Source organism: Lasioglossum baleicum, chromosome 9, assembly GCF_051020765.1.
Source record: "Lasioglossum baleicum chromosome 9, iyLasBale1, whole genome shotgun sequence".
In the NCBI taxonomy this organism is placed as follows: Eukaryota; Metazoa; Arthropoda; class Insecta; order Hymenoptera; family Halictidae; genus Lasioglossum; species Lasioglossum baleicum.
The window spans coordinates 10164439-10186946 of record NC_134937.1 but is presented as its reverse complement, the minus strand read 5'-3'; the positions used below and the strand labels follow the sequence as shown (position 1 = coordinate 10186946).

The 22508-nt window shown below is 47.0% G+C and overlaps 1 protein-coding gene across 3 annotated transcripts in view; it reads left to right on the top strand.

Annotated features, from left to right (window-relative positions):
* Sowah (ankyrin repeat domain family member sosondowah) overlaps window positions 1-22508 on the top strand; it is a 119704-nt gene that overhangs the window by 81131 nt on the left and 16065 nt on the right. For 2 of the 3 annotated variants that reach the window (XM_076431280.1, XM_076431278.1), the window contains one exon: window positions 2704-2852. The exons of the other annotated variant lie outside the window; for it this stretch is intronic. In XM_076431280.1, coding sequence (XP_076287395.1) covers window positions 2704-2852 — 149 coding nt within the window. The remainder of the gene's footprint in view (window positions 1-2703; window positions 2853-22508) is intronic. 3 annotated transcript variants of the gene reach the window in all.

Sequence of the window (22508 nt, the reverse complement as noted above, 5' to 3'; positions counted from 1 at the left end):
ATGTCGCCTCAAAAGTTATTACCCCGGTGCCACGACGGGAGGACTATTCTTCTTTTAGCCCGTGATCGCGTGTAATCGCCTCGGGAACGACACGCTCGAGAATTAGACGATGATCCCCGGGCCGTGGTGTGTCGACGACGCGGTGTGTGGAAACCCGTTTTTATCGGTAGATCTGAAAGCCGGGTCCCGAGAGCCGATGGAGATTGCTCGATCTTGCTCCTCGAGGAAATTAGAATTTTTGCTATTGGCTCGGTGCCGCGCCGGAGCCGCGACGACGACGAGAGGAAACTTGTGCCTTCGTTGGGCAAGAAGTTACGGTCGCCTCGAATATATGGACTGTGTGTGCTGACACGAAGCGTACATTGTACCGTGCGCAACCACGGACGCCATTAATCACATAGATGGATGAGCCGCGTGATTCAGTGTACCTGCACGATGATTTCTATAGATAAATAATTAGTCGATCCCATTAGATTGTAGCCGGACTTTCAATACCTCCAAAGAATCCGCCATGACTTTTTACGAACGTGTATGCCTTTTTATTTATGGCCCTACAATTTAACACTTTCAATGAGAATTTTTGTAGTAATTTATTCAATGTACGAAATTTATTACTCGGTACATAGTTTGTATTTGAATTTTAACTCTTTCTCTTGAATTTTTAATATTTTTCAAGAAAATGTACATGAACATTTTTACGAATCGAAGCGCACCCGTTTGAAGACACATTTTCAAGGAACACCTTCTAGGACGCCTTTTTATTTATGGCCCTACAATTTAACACTTTCAATGAGAGTTTTTGTAGTAATTTATTCAATGTACGAAATTTATTACTCGGTACGTATTTTGTATTTCAATTTTAACTCTTTCTCTTGAATTTTTAATATTTTTCAAGAAAATGTACATGAACATTTTTACGAATCGAAGCACCCCCGTTTGAAGACACATTTTCAAGGAACGCCTTCTAGGAGAATGCAATGAAAATTCGAGTTTCTCGAGTTCCAGAGCAGAATGCTCCCTTAAGGGTGAGGAATGAGGCGGGTCATTGACGCGGAGAGGCCAGCAACGTGTTCTTTAACGCGAGGTGAAAGGCGAATCGCGCCGTTAACGGGAATATTACACGACACACCGCCGCGCGATTTCTTTCTTTCGGCATCGGCCACGTTGTTATCGAGATAAGATTGCTGGCTCGGCGTTGGCAGGGCCCGCGACGAGCTCTCCCGGCAGAACCGCTAAAAAAAACCTTGGCTTCTCACGCTTGTGTTCGTGTACCTTCACGTGCTCGTTCGTCACGGCTGTACGCCCACGCGCACGCCCACGGCCGAACAAAAGCTAGAAAATTAACGTAGGAAAGTAGCATTTTGTCGAGATTAATATCCCCCTCCAGCCGCGATGCGTGCCGATCGGAATCGCGATCCTCGCGTTCGCTTGTTCGCAGACCGCCCTATCTCTCTTCGCGAGATCATCTTCGCGCCCGTACGTTAACCCCTTGCCGTCCTAAACGATCCTGATCGTCTGTTCTACAAATTGAGTCGACGCAAAATCACTCTCTAATACCAATTAATTTTAACGAGGACCTTTTTGTACTTCCAGCTCCGTCTGTACGTCGTCTCAGCTCGGCCCGTTTCTCATGCAAAAATTGTTTTACGACTTCATTATTGTCTGAATACGCTTTCTGCGATTATTCCGGATAATCGAGGTTCTACTGCAATTTTCTATTCGTAGAACTAGTCTCGAAGAGCCTATCTTCTTGCAGATACGGAGCTCGGCAACGCCATAACAATTCCACAAAAATCGCATCACGAGCGTCACCAAGGTCCTCGTTACGCGTGTAGCCAGCCGCAGACAGCGGTCAATTAATTTCCTGCGAGCCGTAAAACGCTAATAAACCGACGCATCGACTGCAAACGTGTGTTAGTATTTGCATTTACCGGTGCGCGCGTAAATTGTAACTCGGGGCACGGCGAGCGAGATTTTTCTGCTGCGTTGGCGACTCGGGTTGCAGCTTTTGAGCGAGTTGCTAGTAATTATCGCGTAACAACCGAAAATATTTCACCGAGTGGATACGGATCCGCGGACTGATTACGCCAAGCGAAAGTTAATTCGCCGACAACGAGACGAGCTCTCCGGGCAACGTTTCTTTTTCCGCCCGCGGGTTTTACGTCGCGTCGACGACAACGACGACGATGACGGTGGTAGTCAGGTAGAGAGGTAATGTTCCTCTCGTCGTCGTCGTTGTCGTGCGCGGTAAATTTCTGAAACAGAATCTCCTCCATTGTAATGCCACGCTCTCGCTCCGGGCGCTCTGTTAGCTAGCTAGGCGGCGAACGGAAGCAAAACAAAAGACGCCGAAATGCGTTCATTATTTCGAGCTAATTGGCGGTGCCTTTACCCTCGAGCCGGGAGGGAACAGCGAGGCCGACCTGCGCCACCAGAAGCCACCTCCGCTACTTTCAGAAGCGACCTTCCTCTCTTTTACGCGTTCGCCGCAGGCCTCGCGTCCTCCATCCTCCTCTCCTCCTCCTCCTCCTCCATCCTCCTCTCTTCGTCCTCTTTCTCCTCGTGCCCCCTTACCTTTGAATTAAATATTCCTCCAACGGTGAACAGGAATTTTCTATACCCTCTAATGTTGTATCCGTGTCCCGCGCGTTCCATGGGGGGACCACGAATTCGTCTGTTTTACGATCTCCGACCTCTTTATAGGTCCTGCCGGGGGTTGCTAGTTTGAATCCTCCGGTGATCTCTGCCCGCCGAGCGAGAAGGGCGAGCACGAAGTTCACCAGCTTTCGAGAATCGTATGGTACTTTGATCTTCGGCTCGTTTCTTCGCCGGTTCCTGTGGTTATCGATTGAGTAAGTAAAATGTTCAATTATTGACGGAAAGATTGAACTAAAGTATTTTATAAGATGGATATGGACAAGTTCATTATTCAATCGACCTCTTTCAAAGAGTCTTTCCCAAGGCTGCATCAAAATTCCCTTCCTCGAATAGACCGCCGTCGTGTTCCGCCATCAAAATTGCACCTTTCAATCACGATTGGCAGCGATCTATCAAAGTCCATCAGCATCGTCCTAGCCGAGTGGAGGTCTCGAAGAAGGAGGACACCCGGAAGAGTCGTGAACGCGAAATCAGCGTAGTGGGGTTGGTAAAAATGGGCCTATGGTTCCCGGGGCAAGCCGATCCAGCCGGACGAAGCGTCGGTTGAGCGACGGGACATGGTTGCACGGTATGCGTACACGACGTACGATAAGTATCGCGACACATGTCCGCGTAAGTGGCGCGATCAATAAGGCCCGCGGAGGGCGGAGGAAGGAAGAGGATCGTGTCTGTTTGGCGCGGTGGGTAGTCAAGTAGCCGGGGAATCGAAAGAGGCCAATCCGTTTCCCCGTTGTTGGCCGTGTCTCTCCTCCCTTTTGACGGAGCGGGTCGAGAACAGCGGGTAGGTCGGGTGGTACCCGCGTCTACCACCGATACACACGGTAGCCCCACGGTACTCCTCTCTTCCCGATGCACACGGGTCCACGCACACGTGTGCCCCAACGAGAAGAGAGGACCCATACATAATATTCCCGGGCGTATTACGGCGAGGGGCGCGACGCGACGTCGCCTCGTTGGTTCCACCGGACAACGCCACGTGATGGTAATGGCCGCGATAATTATTTAGATAGCGGAGGATATATGCTTCCTAGCGCAGCATGGGACCCGGCCACGTCGTTTCCACGCTGACCGTGGAACGGCCGCGGACCCGACGGATCCTGTACCACCGTTTTCGAACGATCCCCTAACCCCTGCTTCGACTGCCGCTGATTTAATGGACAGCTCTTCTACCTCGGTACCACCGTTGCTAAGTCCTCCGATAGACCTGGAAGACGCGATCATTGTGGCACTTAAGGATTGTAACTGCGGTTGCGTTTTTATAATGATCCCCTAAGTTCTAAGTGCTGCTGTCTTACTTAAGGATTGTAAACTGTGGTTGCAACTGAGGTTGAGTTCTTCATCTTCAAGGTCCAATAACTCCGAGGAAAAATGATTTGGTAGTTAAAACTGCCATGTCCCGTACTGTCCTTTTCCGTAACTTTATGCGGCTGTTTATCCAGCTGAAGGGTTTGATGGATGTTTCACGGTCGTCGCGATTGTTTTTAATTAGGATGTTGTATTTTATTTGTCTCTGTTCGTGTCGAGACTCCTGAGTGCGTTTAACGTCGAAACGGATGGTCGAAACAACGTTGACGATAATAATAGGTTGTCTAAAAGTCCGCTCCTAACGAAACGGAACTTATTTGTCTTGTACCCGTATATTCCGCCTCCTGGGAACACGCTTAAGGCGTTACTGTACAATCGCCAGGTGCCATAATAAGGGTGTTTAGCAATGTTTCAGGTTCTTTTCGTTTTGTGTTCGAAACTTCCTTCCAGGAAACTTCGATGTCCAAATTTCAACTTCGATTTCAATATTCGAGAAAGTGACTGAGATTGTACATCTGATCGGAGATCTTCGATTGAAGGCCTTTCACAGCCAGAGGCTATCGGTTCACAATCTCGATCGTTGATGATCAGTGAAAATCAAAACCTCAAGTGGGCCACAGAAAATGCTGGAAATTTCCCCTACGGAAGAAATTAAATTAGTAGAACTAAATCGAACCATTCCGAGTGTTACTAAATTCTTTGCTTCTTTTATGATTTTTCTTCATTTAAAAATTTACAGAACATAAATTCGTGCCATTGCTTGTATCTTTGCATACGACTATAACGTCCATAAGTTAACACGAATCTGCTCCGTTTGAAGATCGAGGTTAATTCCCTTTTTGCATGCGGCGAAGCTAACGGCTAGGTCACGGTGCAACCTGATCGCCGCGGAGGCATCGATAGAACGCGGGAGTAGCCTAATCGTATGTATCTACGTTATGAGTGGTACATAATCGCGTAATGTATCGTGCGTGGCCAGGAGATAAGCGAGGCCAGCGAATTTCACGGGATCCTGTTTACGAATTATGTTAAGCAGCCTTGAAGAGTTAACGCCAGGCAAGATACCGATCTGCCCCGGCGCTGGCAACCGATCTGTCCTGCCGATAAACGTCGCCTAGACGTCGACGATCCGCCTTCGATCGCGTCCGCATAATTAAAAGAAACGAGTATATTATGCCAACTATTTCGTCGAACCTTATCGGTTTTCCCGATCTATCCGCCGAGTTAAATTCTTCGGAACGCGACCGGCCGAATTGGTTGTCGATTGAAACCGCGCGAGGATCGACGATTGATCCATCGAACGACCCGGTGCCAGGGAGACCATATTTGGAATTTTGGAATTTTGGAAACTGAATAAAAAAATCCGAACGGGACGAGGAAGGCCCAAAGAACGGAACAGGGCAAACCTCACCCCCAATTCGAACTCCACCCTTTAAGTACGAAGATTCTACAGAATCTATTTTCTCGGAAGTGTTATTTAATTAGCGCGCGATCAAAATGAATCTGAAGGTGTATAATAGCGTCTACTCGAGATTCTACCGATCCGAAAAGACTTGTAGGCTGCTCGGTTACTCGGTAGAGTTCGGGGGTGGATTAACCCGGTCCACCGTGGCATTACTTCCACACAGCGTAGCCCGTGGATCCTGGCCGAGAGAGTCCCTCGATTTTCGCATAAATCAGCCGTGTCCCCCCAGCGATCCTCCCTCTTTCCTCTCTCCCTGTCCCATTCTCTCCCGCGAAATACGCCGAGCGTTCTCCCTCCGTTCTTTCCCGATGTTCTACCCACGGACGACGAAGAGGGAAACGCAGAAGGGACCGAGGAAGAAGAGAGAAGGAGACGGCGCAACGAAGAGCGGAGGAGCGCTATTTTATTGCCGGCTTAATAAATGGAGGCTCCTTTATTTGCTCGAGCCAGCATCCGCTCGCAGTTTGCCAACCTGTTTGCTAACAACAAATTAATCGGGTGACGTATCCCGGAGAGCGTGCGTATATATAGTATACATATATATTTATACGTATATACCCGACGGAACTTCTTACGTCTCTCTCTCTCTCTCTCTCTCTCTCTTTCTCTGTCTCTGTCTCTTTCACTGTTCACTGCCTTCTTATCCTTCTGACTCCGAGGACGAAGACGACAGCCAGGAGTAAGCAGCCCGACAGCGGCCGTTCTTTCACCCCTTCGAGCGACCTGCAACCTGCCGGCTGTCCCCTCTCTCTTTCTCCCTCCCTCTCGTTCTTGTCGCAAGGTATGCGTTACCCGCGGTGCCACGGTCCGATACGCAAGTACTTACGCATTGGCCAATCTGTAATTCATAACGCGAACGCTCGCGGTTTTTGCGTGAGCCCCGCGCACTGGGAGACCGCCGGGTACAAGGTGAACGCGGGGGCGGGGGGATCGAGGGGGATAAGGCCGAACAGCACGTCCCATCCCGTGGGAATAAAACCTGACCTGGTCAACGTCCCGGCCGACGACAAAACCGTCGGGACGCTTCTTCCTTCCGAGCCTCTCGTCCGTGAATACGACGTCAACGAGCCCCTGACAGATATATGGACACCTTCGCTTTTCCAGAAGATAGAAGAGACATTACTTATTAGGACTATTGAAGAAAGTAATCAATTTATGATTGATTCCCGTGAACTGCAATTGACACAATTTTTATTTTGCACGAAGAGTTTCACCAGATACGTACAGGGTGGTTCACGCGACTTGCACACCTAAATAACTTCGAAAGTATGCGTTCCACGAAAAAACTTTGTATACAGAAGTTGCATGGTCCGAAGGGGTACATTGTATAGTGTATTTATTATTTTTACAGGTGGAACTATTTCGGAGATTTGAAGGTCGACTATGTTTTTTTTCAATGGAATACTATATTTTTTATACCAAAATATGGAAGAATGTCGAATCCTGAGTAAAAAAGTATTGACCTTCATCAGCCCTAAACCTAATAATTAACGATGAATTTCACTTTATTTCCTGAAAATTTTACTAGTTAATTATTAAGTTTAGGGCTAATGAAGGTCAATACTTTTTTACTCAGTATTCGACATTCTTCCATATTTTGGTATACAAAATATAGTATTCCATTTAAAAAAACAAAGTCGACCTTCAAATCTCCGAAACGCTTCCACCTATAAAAAAAAATTAATACACTACATAATGTACCCCTTCAGACCATGCAACTTCTGTATACAAAACTTTTCCGTGCAACGCATACTTTGGAAGTTGTATAGGTGTGCAAAGTTGCGTCAACCACCCTGTACATCCTGTCAAACGAAAATACAGTGTTGTTAATGATTTTCAATGTATTCCAAGAAACCCACAACTTTCAATAAATGACATGGGAGACAGATAAAGCAGGTGAACTATTAATACAGATTAACTAATTTCTAAATGATGCAGCCAATTTTTCGGATACGTGATGTAGCATAGTCGAAACTGGTTCCGAGATAGATCCTCCGCACGTCCGGCCGATCTTCACGGTAGGAAGACTGCAGGGAGTGTCTTTCGGCGCCGACATCCGGGGATTATATCAGCTGCGACGGACAGCTCGCCTAACAAATGATTCCCCTAATTCTCTTTTCGTCGAGCATTCGCATAATGGTCGTTATCGTTCCCGACCCACCGGGTAGCGCTGATACTTTAGGATTACCATATTTACGACGAGTCCTACTCGTGGCAGGACTCGCGCGTACATCGCGTACATCTCGCGCGGAGCCTTTGTTCCGCTCCCAGGATCCAACAGGATATCTCAGCTTCCTCTTGTGTCCGCTTTTGGAGCGATTGGAGAAGATTTGTGTTCACCTTTTCGGAAGCTCGTTCAACGTTGTGGAACTTTCGAGTCGGAAATTCTTCTGGAACATTAAATCTTTGTTTTCAATTCTGTTTATAGAATATTTTTACGGACGTGTAATCGAAGAAGAGTATCCGACCAGAGCTTTATTTTTAATTTAATTCATAATCATATTGATTGTCATATTGATCATATTGATTTCAAACACTTAAACCGATCTACTTGTGGATTGATTAATCCAATAAATCGCATTATTGCAGACTCTGGCACTCTCTATAATCGTATTGATTTTTTTATCGAGTCTGCAAACTTTCCAAAAACAATTACACAGGATTATAGGATAATACCAAATAGTTTGCACCATTAGTTTTTGTGCATGTCCCTTCTATGTTATTATACGAGTAGACTTTTATTGTTTTCTGTTGTAAACATTTATGCAAGAGGGCTTCGGCCCGTCTATAATAAATAATAATAATAATAATGATTTTTCCTACAAGCCCACAATTTCGTGGACAAATACTGAAAAATGAAAATGATTATTCTAGCAGTAATTCAATGTCCAGTGGCGTGATATTTAAGTAGAACGAGACAAATTTTCGAAAGCTGACAAAAAGATTGACTTCGCAAGTCGACGGCCGGCGGCGCCGCAAAAATCGGGACAGCGCGAGGTGCAAAAATCTGCGCGTCGCCGATTCTCCAATTTCGCGGGCCGATCATAATCTCCCGTGGAATCCGATGCAATCCGCCCCTGGCGTAACTCACGGTCCGTAGCATAATGGGCCCACCATTTGCCCTGGCGCGCACACGCGCGCATTATTGCGCGGTCTGGAGCGCGCGTGAGCGAGCAAGCGAGCAAGCAAGCAAGCGAGCGAGCGAGTGAGTTCGCTTGCTCGCTCGCTCGCTCGCTCGCCTAGCGAGGCAGCGCGGTACCGGCGCATCTTTTATTCATCCGACAGAGTGGAGCCTTAATTTGAATTGAATAGGATTTATAAATTATTTCAAATTATAGTTGCGACGCATGACCGGTACGGAGACCCGGCAAGCACCAGCTACCGGCAGCGAGGATAGCTAGAGGCCGAGTTAGACAACCCGTGGCCGACGACAACGGCGACGCTGCCGGTGGCGACGACTCCTGACGACGCCGACGACGACAAACGTGCCCGCCGCCACATAGGAGAGACTCTTTCTCCCTTTTTCTCTTTTCGAGATTTTTCTCCCTCTCTTTTCTTCAGAGAGAGAACTTCACCGCTAGGGCAGGTGCACGAGTTAGCTTCTTTGCGAGTTTCCTTTGTCGCACAGTGTTGCGAATTGCCAATTTAGCTGGATCAAAGTCAGTTTTGGTTGACATTCTGCGTAGTTTTTACTGCGAGGGAGTGGAAGGGGTCTCTGCAAGAATTCCAGGCACACGATTCGAGAGATTTTCTAAAAATGAACCCTGTAAGAATTCAGAAACAGACAATTCCAATAAAGTCTGTCTGAACGTCAGCTTTAAACCTCTCAAACATCTTCAAACTGAAGCTCGCGTACGAAAGGCGAACGACTTCAAAGAACTTCCTCGAATCACCACCACCCCAAACCACCCTCTCGAACATCTCCAAACTGAAAGTCAGGAAAGGACTCGGCCATCGGGGCAGGTGCAGGGTTCAGCATCCGCGCTTGCTTCTCGGTGGAGGAAGAAGGATAATAATTCAGTGTGTTCCCTCGAACGGAGAAAAGAGAGTAGGAAGAGGAGGCGAGCACACGGTCGCGAACCCTTTTCTTGCCAGTGTCTTTTGCCGAGATTTTCTTACGTAAGCAAGCCACCGGCATCTCGCGCTGGAATTCCAAGTCCCTCGAGCGTCGTTGCACCGGCGAGCAACCACGCGGCCCAGCCCGACCAAGAAGAAAACGCTGCGGTATCTCTTCTACCGGTGCCTCTGTTCGTCTTCGGCTCATCTCTCTCTCTCTCTCTCTTTTTCTTCATGATGCACTTTGTTCCTCCGGTCTCTCTCTCTTTTTCTTCGGCGTGCGCTCTGTTCCTCCGGTCTCTCTCTCTTTTTCTTCATGGTGTTCTCCGTTCCTCTGGCCTGTGGATCCCGTCGCCGATGCGCAACGTTCGGAACCTGACGGCCACCGGGGGAAAAAAGGTCCCGGGCGCGAGAAAAAGTTGCATCGGGCCCCGGATCCGGCGACTCCTCAGCGGTCCGTCGATACAGCGTATCCATCGAGACGAGTCGAGCGTGTAACGAGTTTCGAAACTGGCAAAAACCGCCGGGACTTTATTGCTCCCGATAGAAATGTATCGAAACGTCGGTTAGCTGTCGCTATTTGCCAGAGCCCGGCCAACTTTGTTCGCTCCGAGCATCCTGAACGCCCAAGTCCTCCAAGAATCCAGCGAAACGAGGATAACACCGCCAGGGAATATCTTGCCTGGCAGCCTCGTTGCCGAGGTGTGACCGTCCACTGACCGTGGAAATACGCTGAAACGAAGATTCGGTTCTGGGTGGTGTGTTTTTATCCACCCATCGGGCCTCGGTCTCTTTGGGACAGCGCAGTCGATGGAAAGATGAAGCGTGCAGGATCCTCCGATGCGATTGCTTGCTTTTAGTCGGATAGATGTGACCAGTTTGTTTCTCTTCGTTGAGTTTGCTTTCGAGGTTTGTTACAAATAAGAGTTCACCCCCTGAGAATTATTTTCAGCTGTCTTATTCCTAAGTTTTCTGCCTAATGTGCAAAATGCAGCGAGCGAAGAGTAATATTTATTCAGTGAAAATCAAGTGCCATTAGGAGCCATTACGCGAATCAATAGACTTGTGCATTCATACATGATTTGTCTAGTTCTATTAAATTCTACTTGTAAAGTCTAATGTGTCTACACAAACAGACATCCTGACGTAGACTTCTGGAAGTATATTTAAGAAATATTTACTGGACTCTGCTGCGATCTTCATCTTCATAGATTATTCTACGTATTAAATCACCTGTTCCCAATAATTGAGTAAAAATCTTCTTTCATACATTAATTCCAGTGAAATGACTAGATCACGTTTCTGATATTGCCTTGTTGATTCTCGATTGAAATTGTCACTACAATTTATTAATAAATTTATTCCGTCAGTCGAATCTCCTATTACATCTTGAAGACGATCTCCAAGTGTTATAGCACTTCGAAATCGGCGATCTCCGAGCGGCTCCGCGGAATATTGAAGCCGTCAGGGTAGAACACGCCAGAAATTGCTCTCGAATGTACACTCTGTCTGGCGTGGTCCTCATATTTTATTGCGAAAAATCCGACGGATGGTGTGTGCCTGCTGGCCCCCTTTTCGGCCGTGTTATCCAGCGGCGCGGACTCGCCAAAGGGAAACGAACGCGACTGGCAAAAGAGGGAAAGAGCGAGAGAAAAAGAGAAAGAGAGACTAGGTCCGGGGCATTATAAAGCATTACAACGAGTGCTGTTAACGTCCGTGTCCAATCCGCGTGCCGCTCGAAAATAAAATACAAAATAGCGCGCGACAGCGCTTTGTAAAGCTTTCTGTCAAATCCATCGGTCGTCGCGTTCTGCCTCTTTTCCTCTATTTCCCACTCGAGCCGCGATTCCCACCCTCTTCCCATCCCTAACCCGCACGCCGATAAATCCATCTCTCTTTCGCGTAACCTTTTCGACTCTTTTTTTCAGCCTCGCTTTGTTTTCCGACACCCTTTTCCGAGCCACTCGCGCTGTCAGCTGCGAGAGGGTCACGGGAAATCGGGTTCGATCTTTGATCCCTCTGGATCGCGTTCCACGATTTTTTGGGAGACACCACGCTGATGCACCGGGGACTGTTTAGATTATACAACTTGCTTGCCCCTCGTGATTTTTTAAGCAATTTCGGTTCCAGTCGTTGATCCGGCGAGGGTTGCGAATTGTCCTTTTATCTGGAAGGTGAAGTGCTATTAAAATTGTTTGTTTAAGCGCAGATACAGAGGACAGCACGAAGTGGAAACAATTTGTTCGTGTAGTTCTCCTTGCTGGGATCGCGTTTTCACCCCAAGCCGCGAGAAACCTCGGCGACTTTCGATTCGTCTTCCGCCGAGTTTTCTCTCCTGGTTCGTGCGATTCCCCTCTCCCCTTCCGTGGGTCGTGAACGCGACCGATTCGAATTGCAAATCAAATAGAACGTGCCCTGTGGAACACTCGCCGAGGATATTCGTTCCCCCCGCTCGGTCTCTTCTTCCTCTCCACCAATTTTCCGCGTCGGCTGGGACAGAATGCGGATACCAGTCGATACTCGCACCAGAAACACATTCATCTTCTTTTCGAATGAGCCTGTTTCTCCTGCACGTAGGTACATTAATCATCATCACAGTATTCCTTTTAGTTTCCTCGAACAAATTGTCTAAACATTCGAAAATTTACGAAGTAATTCTAAGGACGGATAATTCCAATGAAGTCTGATTGCTGGAACATCGAAGCTACCACAAAGACACCGTCATCTCCGCAGAGTGACTTCGAGATCTCGATCCACCCCTGTTTTCACCTAACCGCAGATCAGCTCGCGAGAATTCGGGGGTGTGTATTGGGGGGCCGCGGACCGTCGGCAGCCAATCGAGAGTTTATAGGGAGTGTAGCTCTCGCGGTGCGGAATATTCGCCGCTCAATTTCGTTTTCCCTCTGTTTAATCATGGTCCGGGGGGGGGAGGCTGGTCGGGGGTGGCTCTGGTGCGTGGCGAGCGTAACGCCGTGCCGCGAGGATGAGCGGAGCGAAACAGGCGAATCGAAGAGACCAGGAGAGAAAGAGGAAGAGAGAGAGAGAGAGTGAAATCGAGAGAGGGGTTGGTGATGGAGGAGGAGGGGTTGCTGGGGCGGCGGCAATAGCCCCGCTCGGGCCGTCATTTGTCAGGGGCTGTCGCGGCACGAGCGTGTTTCTGTTCCAGCGGCGCAGATAGCGACCCATCCATAGGCCGTTCATCTTTATTCCTTTATATATAGAGTTCCTATCCCCCCCTCACCCGCCCCCGGGGCCACGGTTCTCTCCAAAACGCCCTACACGATTCCCTCGAACTCATTTAATTACAACAAACAATTTATTAGGTCCATCCTGGTTCCGCCCACGGGCAGAAACAGGGTAGAGGTGGGGGACCACGGGATGGTGGAATGAAATCGGGGGAACGGGGGATGAAGGGGGGCCCGCGTACCCATACACTTACACACCTGGTACAGGGATATACGAACATATGTACGCGTACACATGCAAGACCGTCGAACCGGCAAAACTGAAATTATTCCGCCGGGGGTGGCCGATCACCCGATTGTATCCGCACAAAGGAACGTGTTTTTGGTTCGTTCCCGATGAAACGTGTCGGTTACGCTCGGCTCGGTCGGATCTATGTTCGGACCCCCTCGTCGAGATCGGCGCCCCGCCACGGAATATGACCGCCGCGCCGTCCAATTGATCTCTGAACGTCGGAACACCGGTCGCTGATTTGCTGGAAATGTTTAATAGCCGGCCCCCACCTTTCTATTTGCCTATGATTATGCACGGGGCTATAGCTAAAGGCAACAACGGGGGGAACATTGGATGTTCGATCAATTGTAAATGCACGATGTAGTTGTCGATACTTCTTGTTCGCATGTTTTCCACTGCTGTGGGGGGGAACAGGTTCTTCTTTTTGAGTTTCTTGCAGAGAAAGTGATCAGGGATGTACATTGTAACGCTTGAATGAGATCAACGTTTCTCGTCGCAATTGTTTCTAACCTCTGGTAATAATGTCGTACCTCCATGTAATCGCTCGGATATACGACGTTCTCCTTAGATATTGCAAACGTTACTTTATAGGGAACATCAAGATAATAAATAATTTTATTGCAATATTCTAGATTCTAGACGATAGAAACCGGTGATATTTCGTAATTGTTCCGCTCGAGAAACCAGCTACGTAGTCTATCTAAGGTTAAGAGGAACATGAATGAATACAAAGCGAATGGGGGTGGTAGAGGGGAAGGATTAAGTGGGAATAGGACTAACCTGCATGAAGTCTGAGAAAGCTGAATGAATGGGATTACAGATGAGTAAGGATAGATTAAGAAGAGTAAAATACTGGCACGAATTAGTACACCGACTTCAATGTACCTAGAAGAAAATCATTTGAAAGAACGTAGTTTGATGAAATTTTCAAGCACTTGGAAGATGGAGAAAGTGTATAGAAAGTGATGAATAAAAAGTGGAAGGAAGCAACTCCTTTCAGACGATATCCCACAGTTCGAATCGAGACAATTGGGAGTGGTGAGTGCTCACGAGCAACGTTCTCCGCAACGGCGGGCTTAATATTTACATTTTCCTTCTCGCGGCTCGCCACATCACGCAGATCGTAGAGCCGGCGAAAGGATAGACCGGCGATCAATTTAGCAACACGAGCGTTATCAGTCAGTGGAACTGTTTACGAGAGCCGGGTAAAAGGTCACGGTTCATCGGCGCGCGAACTTCCCCGCCCACGCTCGCCGAATCGTGCGAAACACCGTTCCGCGAACGGTCTCGTTTCTCTTATTACTTTTCCCGCGGGATCGGTAATTGCGCTTGGAAAACCCGTGAATGGGACCGACGATCTCCGCGGGACGGAAAATTGCGTTAGTCCCGACAGGTAACGTGCTGTGTCCCCTTATTAGAAGCAGATTTTCAGCTCGCGTGGGTACCGGGGGAAAATGACTCGCGATGTAATTACGTCGTCAATTATGCCGGGCTAGAATAGCGAGCGATTTCTATCGGTTGCTCCGAACGAAAACTTTCCTCGGTTTCTGGTGCAATCAATTCGCTGATTGCTGGCAGGAAGAGAATGAGCGAAAGAGAGGGAGAGAGAATCAGCTAGAGCGAGAAAGAGAGGAAGAGAGAGAAGGATCAGGAGTAAATACGAATCTCACGCTTTCGTTCTTAATAGCGGCGCCCTATCGTACGTGTCCGATCGACGGTAACGACTTCCAGAATAATGTACGAGTTGTAACTACGGCAACCGGGCTGTGTTTTCTTCGCCTCTTCGCCTCTTTACCGAGTTATGTCTCCTGCGGCTCTTGTACCCGGCGAATGTCGCTCCACGGACGCTGAAATATTTTCTTTTCCCCGCATCGGGCGTCCCTGCACCTGGGATGCACGCGATTCCCTGTCGGCGCTGCGTGAACTCTGTTTTGCTGCGTTTCGTAAATCGCCGAGGTTCGATTTTATTTCTGTGACTTTTTCATTATTGTTCCTCGAACGTCTCGCGGAAATGTTCACACTCCTTGATCTAATATTTCTAATCTTTTTAATCAACACTTCAACTGCGATAATGAGATGTGAATAACAATCTCATCCATTCCGAAAGCAAAAAATTGCAAACGTCTGCATTACCTCAGAAAAATTATGGAATCCTACAAGAAGCATCGCTAAACGAATGTTCTGAAAATTAATTGCACAAAAATGTGATTCTTTTTCAACGCTTGAGGATGTCTAATTGCGAACCAAAGGTGCCAAACATCTCGCAGGTTTCCCGTGAAAATGTTCTCTGTTTTTCCACGCAATGAACAAAAGGGTGTTGGGGGAGGAACAGATGATATGAGAAAGACTGCTCTTACGTAGGAAGTTTACCCACGGCTTCGTCGCCGTCGGAATAATGGGTGGGAGGGTGAGACGGTTTTCGTAGAAGCGAGCAGAACTCGTAAAGACTTTTTCCACCTTCTCCTCGCTCTCTCGCGTGTCATGAAGCATCTTCGCGGAGTTCCGCGCCTAGACGGTGAATACGATCTGATGTTATTACCGCGATGCCATCGCGTTACGTAATATATCGCTTCTCTTGGAGCACGGTGCCCCGTATAGAGCCGGGAACCCGGGGAAAGGTGCTGCGAAAGAAACTGAGAGCCGTGCTCTGGAAATTTTCAACATAATATCCGCTCTGCAACTTGTTGTCTAATCTCTGCTAACAGCTCTGCAATTCCGTAGTAATTTCATCGCGTAATTACGTTCGCCACACCTTCGTCTCTAATCCGAAACAATTGCTGCAAGGTTCTCATATTTTGAAACTGTATAACATTTTCTGTTCTTGTTTGTCAGCCTGCAAAATAAAAATTCCGATTCTTCGACAAGCTAAACAAGTTGCAATAAGAAGCATCTTATAGCAGGCTTGTTAATCATTATTTTCTTGCCCATTTTTAACTCTCAGAGACGGACTTGCTCCATTTTCGGGGCAAGGTACATATGTAATACTAATTCATCAAGATCGTTAAGTTTTTACATACCAGACTGAAAATACATCAGTTTAAAGTCCAACATTCAAAAACTAGGGCGGACTTAACCCACTCCACTTGATTAGAAATACTTAGAAATTATTAGAAAATGAGTTCTTCCTAATGAATGCCTCCTAAATATTCTTCAGTAGACGTTTCACTGGAGTGTCTTTCGTGGGCCCAGCAGGATGTCATCGGGCCGTTGAATTGGGACTGCCACGGGCCCGGAGACCGCGCAATCTGGCTTTTCGCCGGGCGATTCGATCAATTACGCCGACACCATTGTAATTTGTAGCGTCTCTATCTGCGTTTGTCCGGAACCGGTTAACGAGGTCCGGCCAATCGGAGAAGGAAGGCTCCGATTGCCCCCGACCAGGGGCCCGATTAATCGAGACTGTTCGAGAGTTGAACATAGTGGGCCGTCGGCGGCTACGGGCGGTTTTACGAGCGTTCCGCGCGTAAACGCTCGCCGGGAATAATTTTTGTTTCGTGCGCGATCGCGCGCTTAGTATTAAACATCCGTCCCCGTGAAACGCGAAATAAAGTGGCCGGGAACACTCCGGCCAATTAATTACCGCGATCTGATTGCGCGCAATTAATCCCGCCGTCTTGCTGGCGGATCATTAATTAAGAGTAAACGAATGTCTCCGGGATGTAGACACTCGAGGACGCGCGCTCATTTATTACGAATAATTTACTTACGAACGACCCTGCCTAAGGAGAGAGAGCCTCTTCCCTGGATCCTCGGGCGCTAGATCCTTCCCGATAAATTGTTCCGTGTCGACTTCGGTTGATTGCGATCCGCCGCTGCTGTTGCTGCTGCTGCTGCTGCGTGCTTCATAGTTTTATGTTACCATTAAATTGCTTGGATGCTTGAACGTTCTCAACGCCGTTTACGATTTTTAGAGTGGGAACGGGTCCGAATACAGAATGCTCCACGCTTTTAGGCAGCTTCGGGAGAGTTTTAATTGACTGCCGTGGCGTCAGAGAGATTTTTCAAATTTTTGTTCGAAGATTTGGGTGGTTTCTCCTGCTATTTAAAAATTCCCCAAGGAAGTCGCTTAATCTCGCCGCGAACTATCGCGTCATAAGAGAAATAAATGAAGTCACCATTTACCGTAGCCCGCAACAAACTCTCGCAGGAATAGTTTACGTTCGCCTCAAACTGTCACTCAAAGAACGAAAGCAGAGACCAAGGAGAAAGTTTGCAGGATAAATTGACATTTTCCGTCTTCCGCGACATTAAAACCACCGAGACTAGAAAAACCGGTGCCGGTAGGATCGCGACGGGAGAGGAAAAAAGCTCGTGAATACGCTAATAAGACGAAAGCTCCGAGAAGTGGCAATAATCGGGGGAAGCGGTCATAAACGGCACGCCTCTCCTCCTCTTTTTCTCCTCCGCTGGAACAGAGGATAATTCGATTCACGAGGGAGGTACTCGAGTAACGAGCGGGAAAACCTGGGTAGCTTCGCCGGCGGAACACCGTATAAATAAAAACTGAACGGGACGGGAGAGTGGTTAGTTGCATGGAATTCGCTCCCGGTCCCGGGGAGAACTTCGAGCAGCGCCGAATGATAATTGCGTTTCTGCCGCTGTTAATGTACAAACTGCGCGAATTTCTCCGGGGAGCGTGCCCGATATCTGGAACCGTCTGATATTCTGATCTTCCTTCGGTCCTTCGAAACGCATTTCCGCTCCTGGACTCCTTGCCAACTTGTTCTCTCTCTCGTATCCAGCCAACACGATGTCTTATTCGCGGCGATTGTAGCAAAAGAAGCTTCGTCTATTTCTAATTCAATCGTTTAGGTCCTGACGAAATGTTTATCTCACTCCAATTTTGTTGAATGAATATATACAACGTTGTACTTGCATAGCAATCCACAATCATCTTCATGAATACAGCAGAAATAAGAAAATATATAAAAAAAACTTTAAAAACCACACTTATATTATATTAAAATGCACTAAAAAGGAGAAAATAATTTTTTTAGACATTAGTGATTACAAATAAAAGCGTGGAGCGCTAAACTATATTGGCGTAATCTTCGTGGGCGCTCCACGCTTTTATTTTTATATATGGGAATGGAACTGAATGAAGTAGAGTGGGGATGAGTCGGAGTGGGAACACGTAGTGGAGTAGGGAGCGCTGGCCCGCGGAGTGGGGATCGCTGAACGCGATCACTGAGCGTCGCGCGACGAGGTATGACGGTTAATATTAAAAATTTGTTTTCTCTTGAACACACAGTTTTTTTTAAAATTTGTTTTTTAATATTGCACTGTCATCCAGTTCTGAGCTATGTTTAAAATTCCAAGGTTCTCATCGGGAAGTGGTTTAAAATTCGATTACAAGATTTGACGCATACGACAACAACTCGGCAAGCTAATATAAGCGTGGTAAAATTAATAATTAAATTGATCTACTTAGCGAGGCTGCCTCCTTTTGAAAATAAAAAGCAAGATCATCTGTAGCATATTGTGTCAATTATTTTGTGCGGAGTTGCGATCAGTAAAAACGACGTCGATGATTATTACAAAATGATTTACCTAAAATCTTGACCAGGTGGTATCCTTTCTTCTGGCGCTGATTAAAGAATTTGATCGAGGCGAGTCGATAAAAAGAAAGATCTTTCCATTGTAGTTGGAGGAAAATCGGCAAAGATCCTGCGGTCTGCGTCCCATTAGCGAAATGAAGCCGATCCATTAGACGGTGGTTCGATGCTTTTACTTTCGCGCGATGCCTGTCTATTACATTCTTGTTCCCGCCGGATTTCGCAGTTACCCACGTCGCGAGAGGCAACCTTTGTCCATGAGATCAGCCGGTTTAATAACATGATTCAAGGAGCGGCAGCGATCGGCGCATTAAGGTCAGCTGGGTCGAGGTGTATAAAGATAATAGCCCAGCCACCGACCGACCGGCCGATCTCTTGCCGGCCAACCGAACCGGCGAATAAGTTCTCTTCGTGTCCAAGTATGTAACGCGCGTGAGAGATTCATTAACGTTGCATCGGCGTCCAACTTTGGGAAACGTATATCGCGGGGCCCTGACATTTGCGTGATTAAACCGAAGCTACATCTCGTGACTGACGGCTCGCCGCAAACCGGGAATCATTTCGCGTTTGAACTAATTGTCAGCTGTGCATTCCCGTTATGTCTCGTTAAGAGACGTCGCTCGTTAGAAGAATTTTCGTTAATTTGAACTTTGTACGAATCAGTGGGTATTAGGAAAAATGTTGTTCGACATTCACGTTTACTTCGATTATACAAATTAGAAGATATTAGAAAGTTGATCGACTCGAGTGTGCACTTTGCTCACCTGCAGTTCTTCGTGAGTACAGTGGCTTCAGAAAGTATTTGATCAATTAATGTCTGATTTCAGAAAAAATCAGAACGTGTCAGTCTCGTGATAAAGGCTTCGAACAGAACGTGTTGAAAATTCTGTTTTGTTGATGTCGATGTATAATAATATAAAGGAGGAGGAGGAATCATTGCTACTATAGGATAAAGTGCCCAAATATGGTATAGTCCTCTAGGATGGCACGACCTTCTTGTAAAGGAGAAGTCGTACTCTAGTGAGAAAATCCTGAAACGATAGTTTTCCAAGTTTACTCAACAGTGTGCATTGCGTTCGAACCATTCTATAGATTTTAGTATCGATCATCCGCCAGTTGTGTCTCCGCGTGTTGAATATTTTTGTGGTTAGATTTTCGATAGTACCTTTTTCGAGGAACGTAAGTGATTTTGAAATGTTTGAACATATCTGTAGTTTCAGTTTATTTACATTAATGTTTGCCAACTGTTAGTTTGGGGTGAAATTCATTTTCTCTTTGGCTGTAGCTAGTATTATCAGTCCACGTGGAGTTCCCAATATGGCACTACCAAGGATTGCCTATAGTTATAGCTATTGACATTCTTGGTGTGGGTGCCGAATATGGCACTAGGTGTACCATATTAAGAACCCCTTTCGCTGGAACCTGCGAATGACACACCACAAAAAAAATATTTTTTCCAAGCTGTATTAATTTTTTAGCAAACTTGACTCCAGTAATTTTCTGGTCGAGAAAGAGCATTCTAAAATAATCAAAATTTGACATCAACAAAAAGTGGTTCATATTTGGGCACTTTACCCTAAGGTTCCGGTTCTTGCGTCGACGATGAAGGAAAACAGTTTCCGCGAGATGAGCGTGGCTCGCGAAAAAGGTAAAAGTTCGTCGGACATCGCGATTCGCGTGTCGATGGGTTCTAGTCCTCCGCGAATGCTTTCGTGGTTCCCACTAATGATGAAATCGCGGGATGAACGGCGTCGATCCGTGGCAACGGGTCAGGTGGGTCAGCCGTTGCAAAAATAATAATCAATCAAACGACCGGGAACCGAGAGAGCCGGGGCAATTACGCGGTGGCGGCGGTGCCTGTGCTGCGGTTAGGTTTGCCCGGGCCAGGTGGGACGAAGACAACCAAAGAGCCTCCTACCGCCTTTAATTCGCCTCTTTTCCTTCCCCTGGGCCGCTCGTTCCTTCCGCGGCAGCTCCCTATCATAACCTAACAGCTCGAGACTCCCTCGCTTTATTATTAAAAGTTGAAATTCCGCTGGGAGCCGGGCCGATCTTGCGGCGAACCTCCCGACCCGCTCGCGTCTACCTTGCTGCTCACCTGCCTGCCCCCTGCCACTGCCATTTTGACTGACGTCCTGTTAAGGAGGTCGACGAGCTCGCAGAGCCTCGGAATTTTTGGAGAAACCTTCTCCGTCGTATTTTTGCCTGAACCTCCGAGGATACGTGCTACTTTGTTAACCCGTTGCCGCACGATTTTCATTATTCGTCCTCAATCATTTCATAGAGACACGAAACCATCCGGGCACCGTCGAAAACCAAGAAAGCTTGCTTTGAACTTTGTTTGAACATATCCAACCATCTACAAATACATCCAAATATATACAGGGTGGTCCATTTATCTTGAGACAGTCAATTATTACGGAAACCAGCAGGTATATGAAAAAATGTTTTATATAAAATATTCTTCATATGAAGGGGCACATTTTTCCATAATGGCCCTTTAAGGATCACATGAAGGGCGACTTCATTTTTTCAAATGGAAATCCATATTTTTTATTCCGTATTCTTATTGTACATCGAAAAATAATAATATTTCGTATGAAACATTTTTTCCTAGCGTGCACGGTTTTATTAGACAAATTGTGGTGAATATCCCAATATTTGTAATGACAACAAATACTGAGTTTGATCTGAAGTCATACAAATCTAGTAAGCTGTGACAGGAATACGTGTATAGTACATTGAGCATTGTAGGTGGCGTTATTGCCGCCTACTAGATGAAGATTCACAATACATGTTGTATGCCATTATGCAAGCTTTGCAACATTTATCATGGTATCGTTAAAAAATGTTCAGGAAAAAAATGTTTTATACGAAATATTATTATTTTTCGATGTAGAATAAGAATGTATAAAATAAAAAATATGGATTTCCATTTGAAAAATGTGCATAGCGCCATTAAATGTGCCCCTTCATATGAAGAATATTTTATATAAAACATTTTTTCATATTCCTGCTGGTTTCCGTAATAATTGACTGTCTCAAGATAAATGGACCACCCTGTATCTTTTACAGTAACATCACAAAAAAATAAAGTTAAGCTTAAGAAATGTCCAACGTGACTGTGTCGCGTCGCTAATTTCCCAGAATTTCCGTGCGAACTATGATAATTGAACGCCGCGCATTCAATCCGAAAATAGAGCAGCAGCAGCAGCTACAATCAGGCTTTTTCCGGCGCTATTGTAGAGTCGAGCAATAAAAGCTCGCGACGCAGAGAGGATCCGGTTGCTCGTTCGAGCGACGATTTTTCCCCGGGACGCGTACATCGCCGGCTGGCAACCGGAATTGCCGAAAGGCGGTAAAACTGTCCGACGAGAGGGTTGAAACGGATATCGGAGGGGGTGCGAGTTACGCGCGGCCCGAATACCCATTTACTCGTAGGAGTGATTGAAAACGCGCGGAAAACGGCGTCCTCCGCGATGGAATATTTTAGCGGGACAGGAGTCGCCCGCAGAAAACCGCAGCTCGTTTCCTCATTCGCTGCTGGTCCATGTCACATCGGTTCCCGAATGGTTCCGCGGCTTTTTTTGTAAACAAACAGACCCTGCACACACTTTACATTGTAGAAATACCTTTCCAAACAGTTGAAACGTCTCAATATATTGGTAAAAATTATTATTTCGATCAAGGAAACTGCAATTACTTCGACACCGTCGAAACGTTCCGCGGGATTTCGCGTCGCACAAAGGATGCGAGGCGACAAAGCTCGATGGCTCGACATCTAATTCACTAAAGGTACACGTGTACGACACTCGGCCGGCTACCGTCTTCGGGGATCGGTTCTGCGAGCGAGAATACCGCGGCCCAATAATTTGTCGGCCTGGCGATTTTTTCCTCGGCTCGTTTGCGAGCCCTGCAAATTGTTCCGGGAACGCGATCGAGATCGATCCCGGCCGTTTTTTCGATCGTTCGGGGCTTAACGACGCTCGACG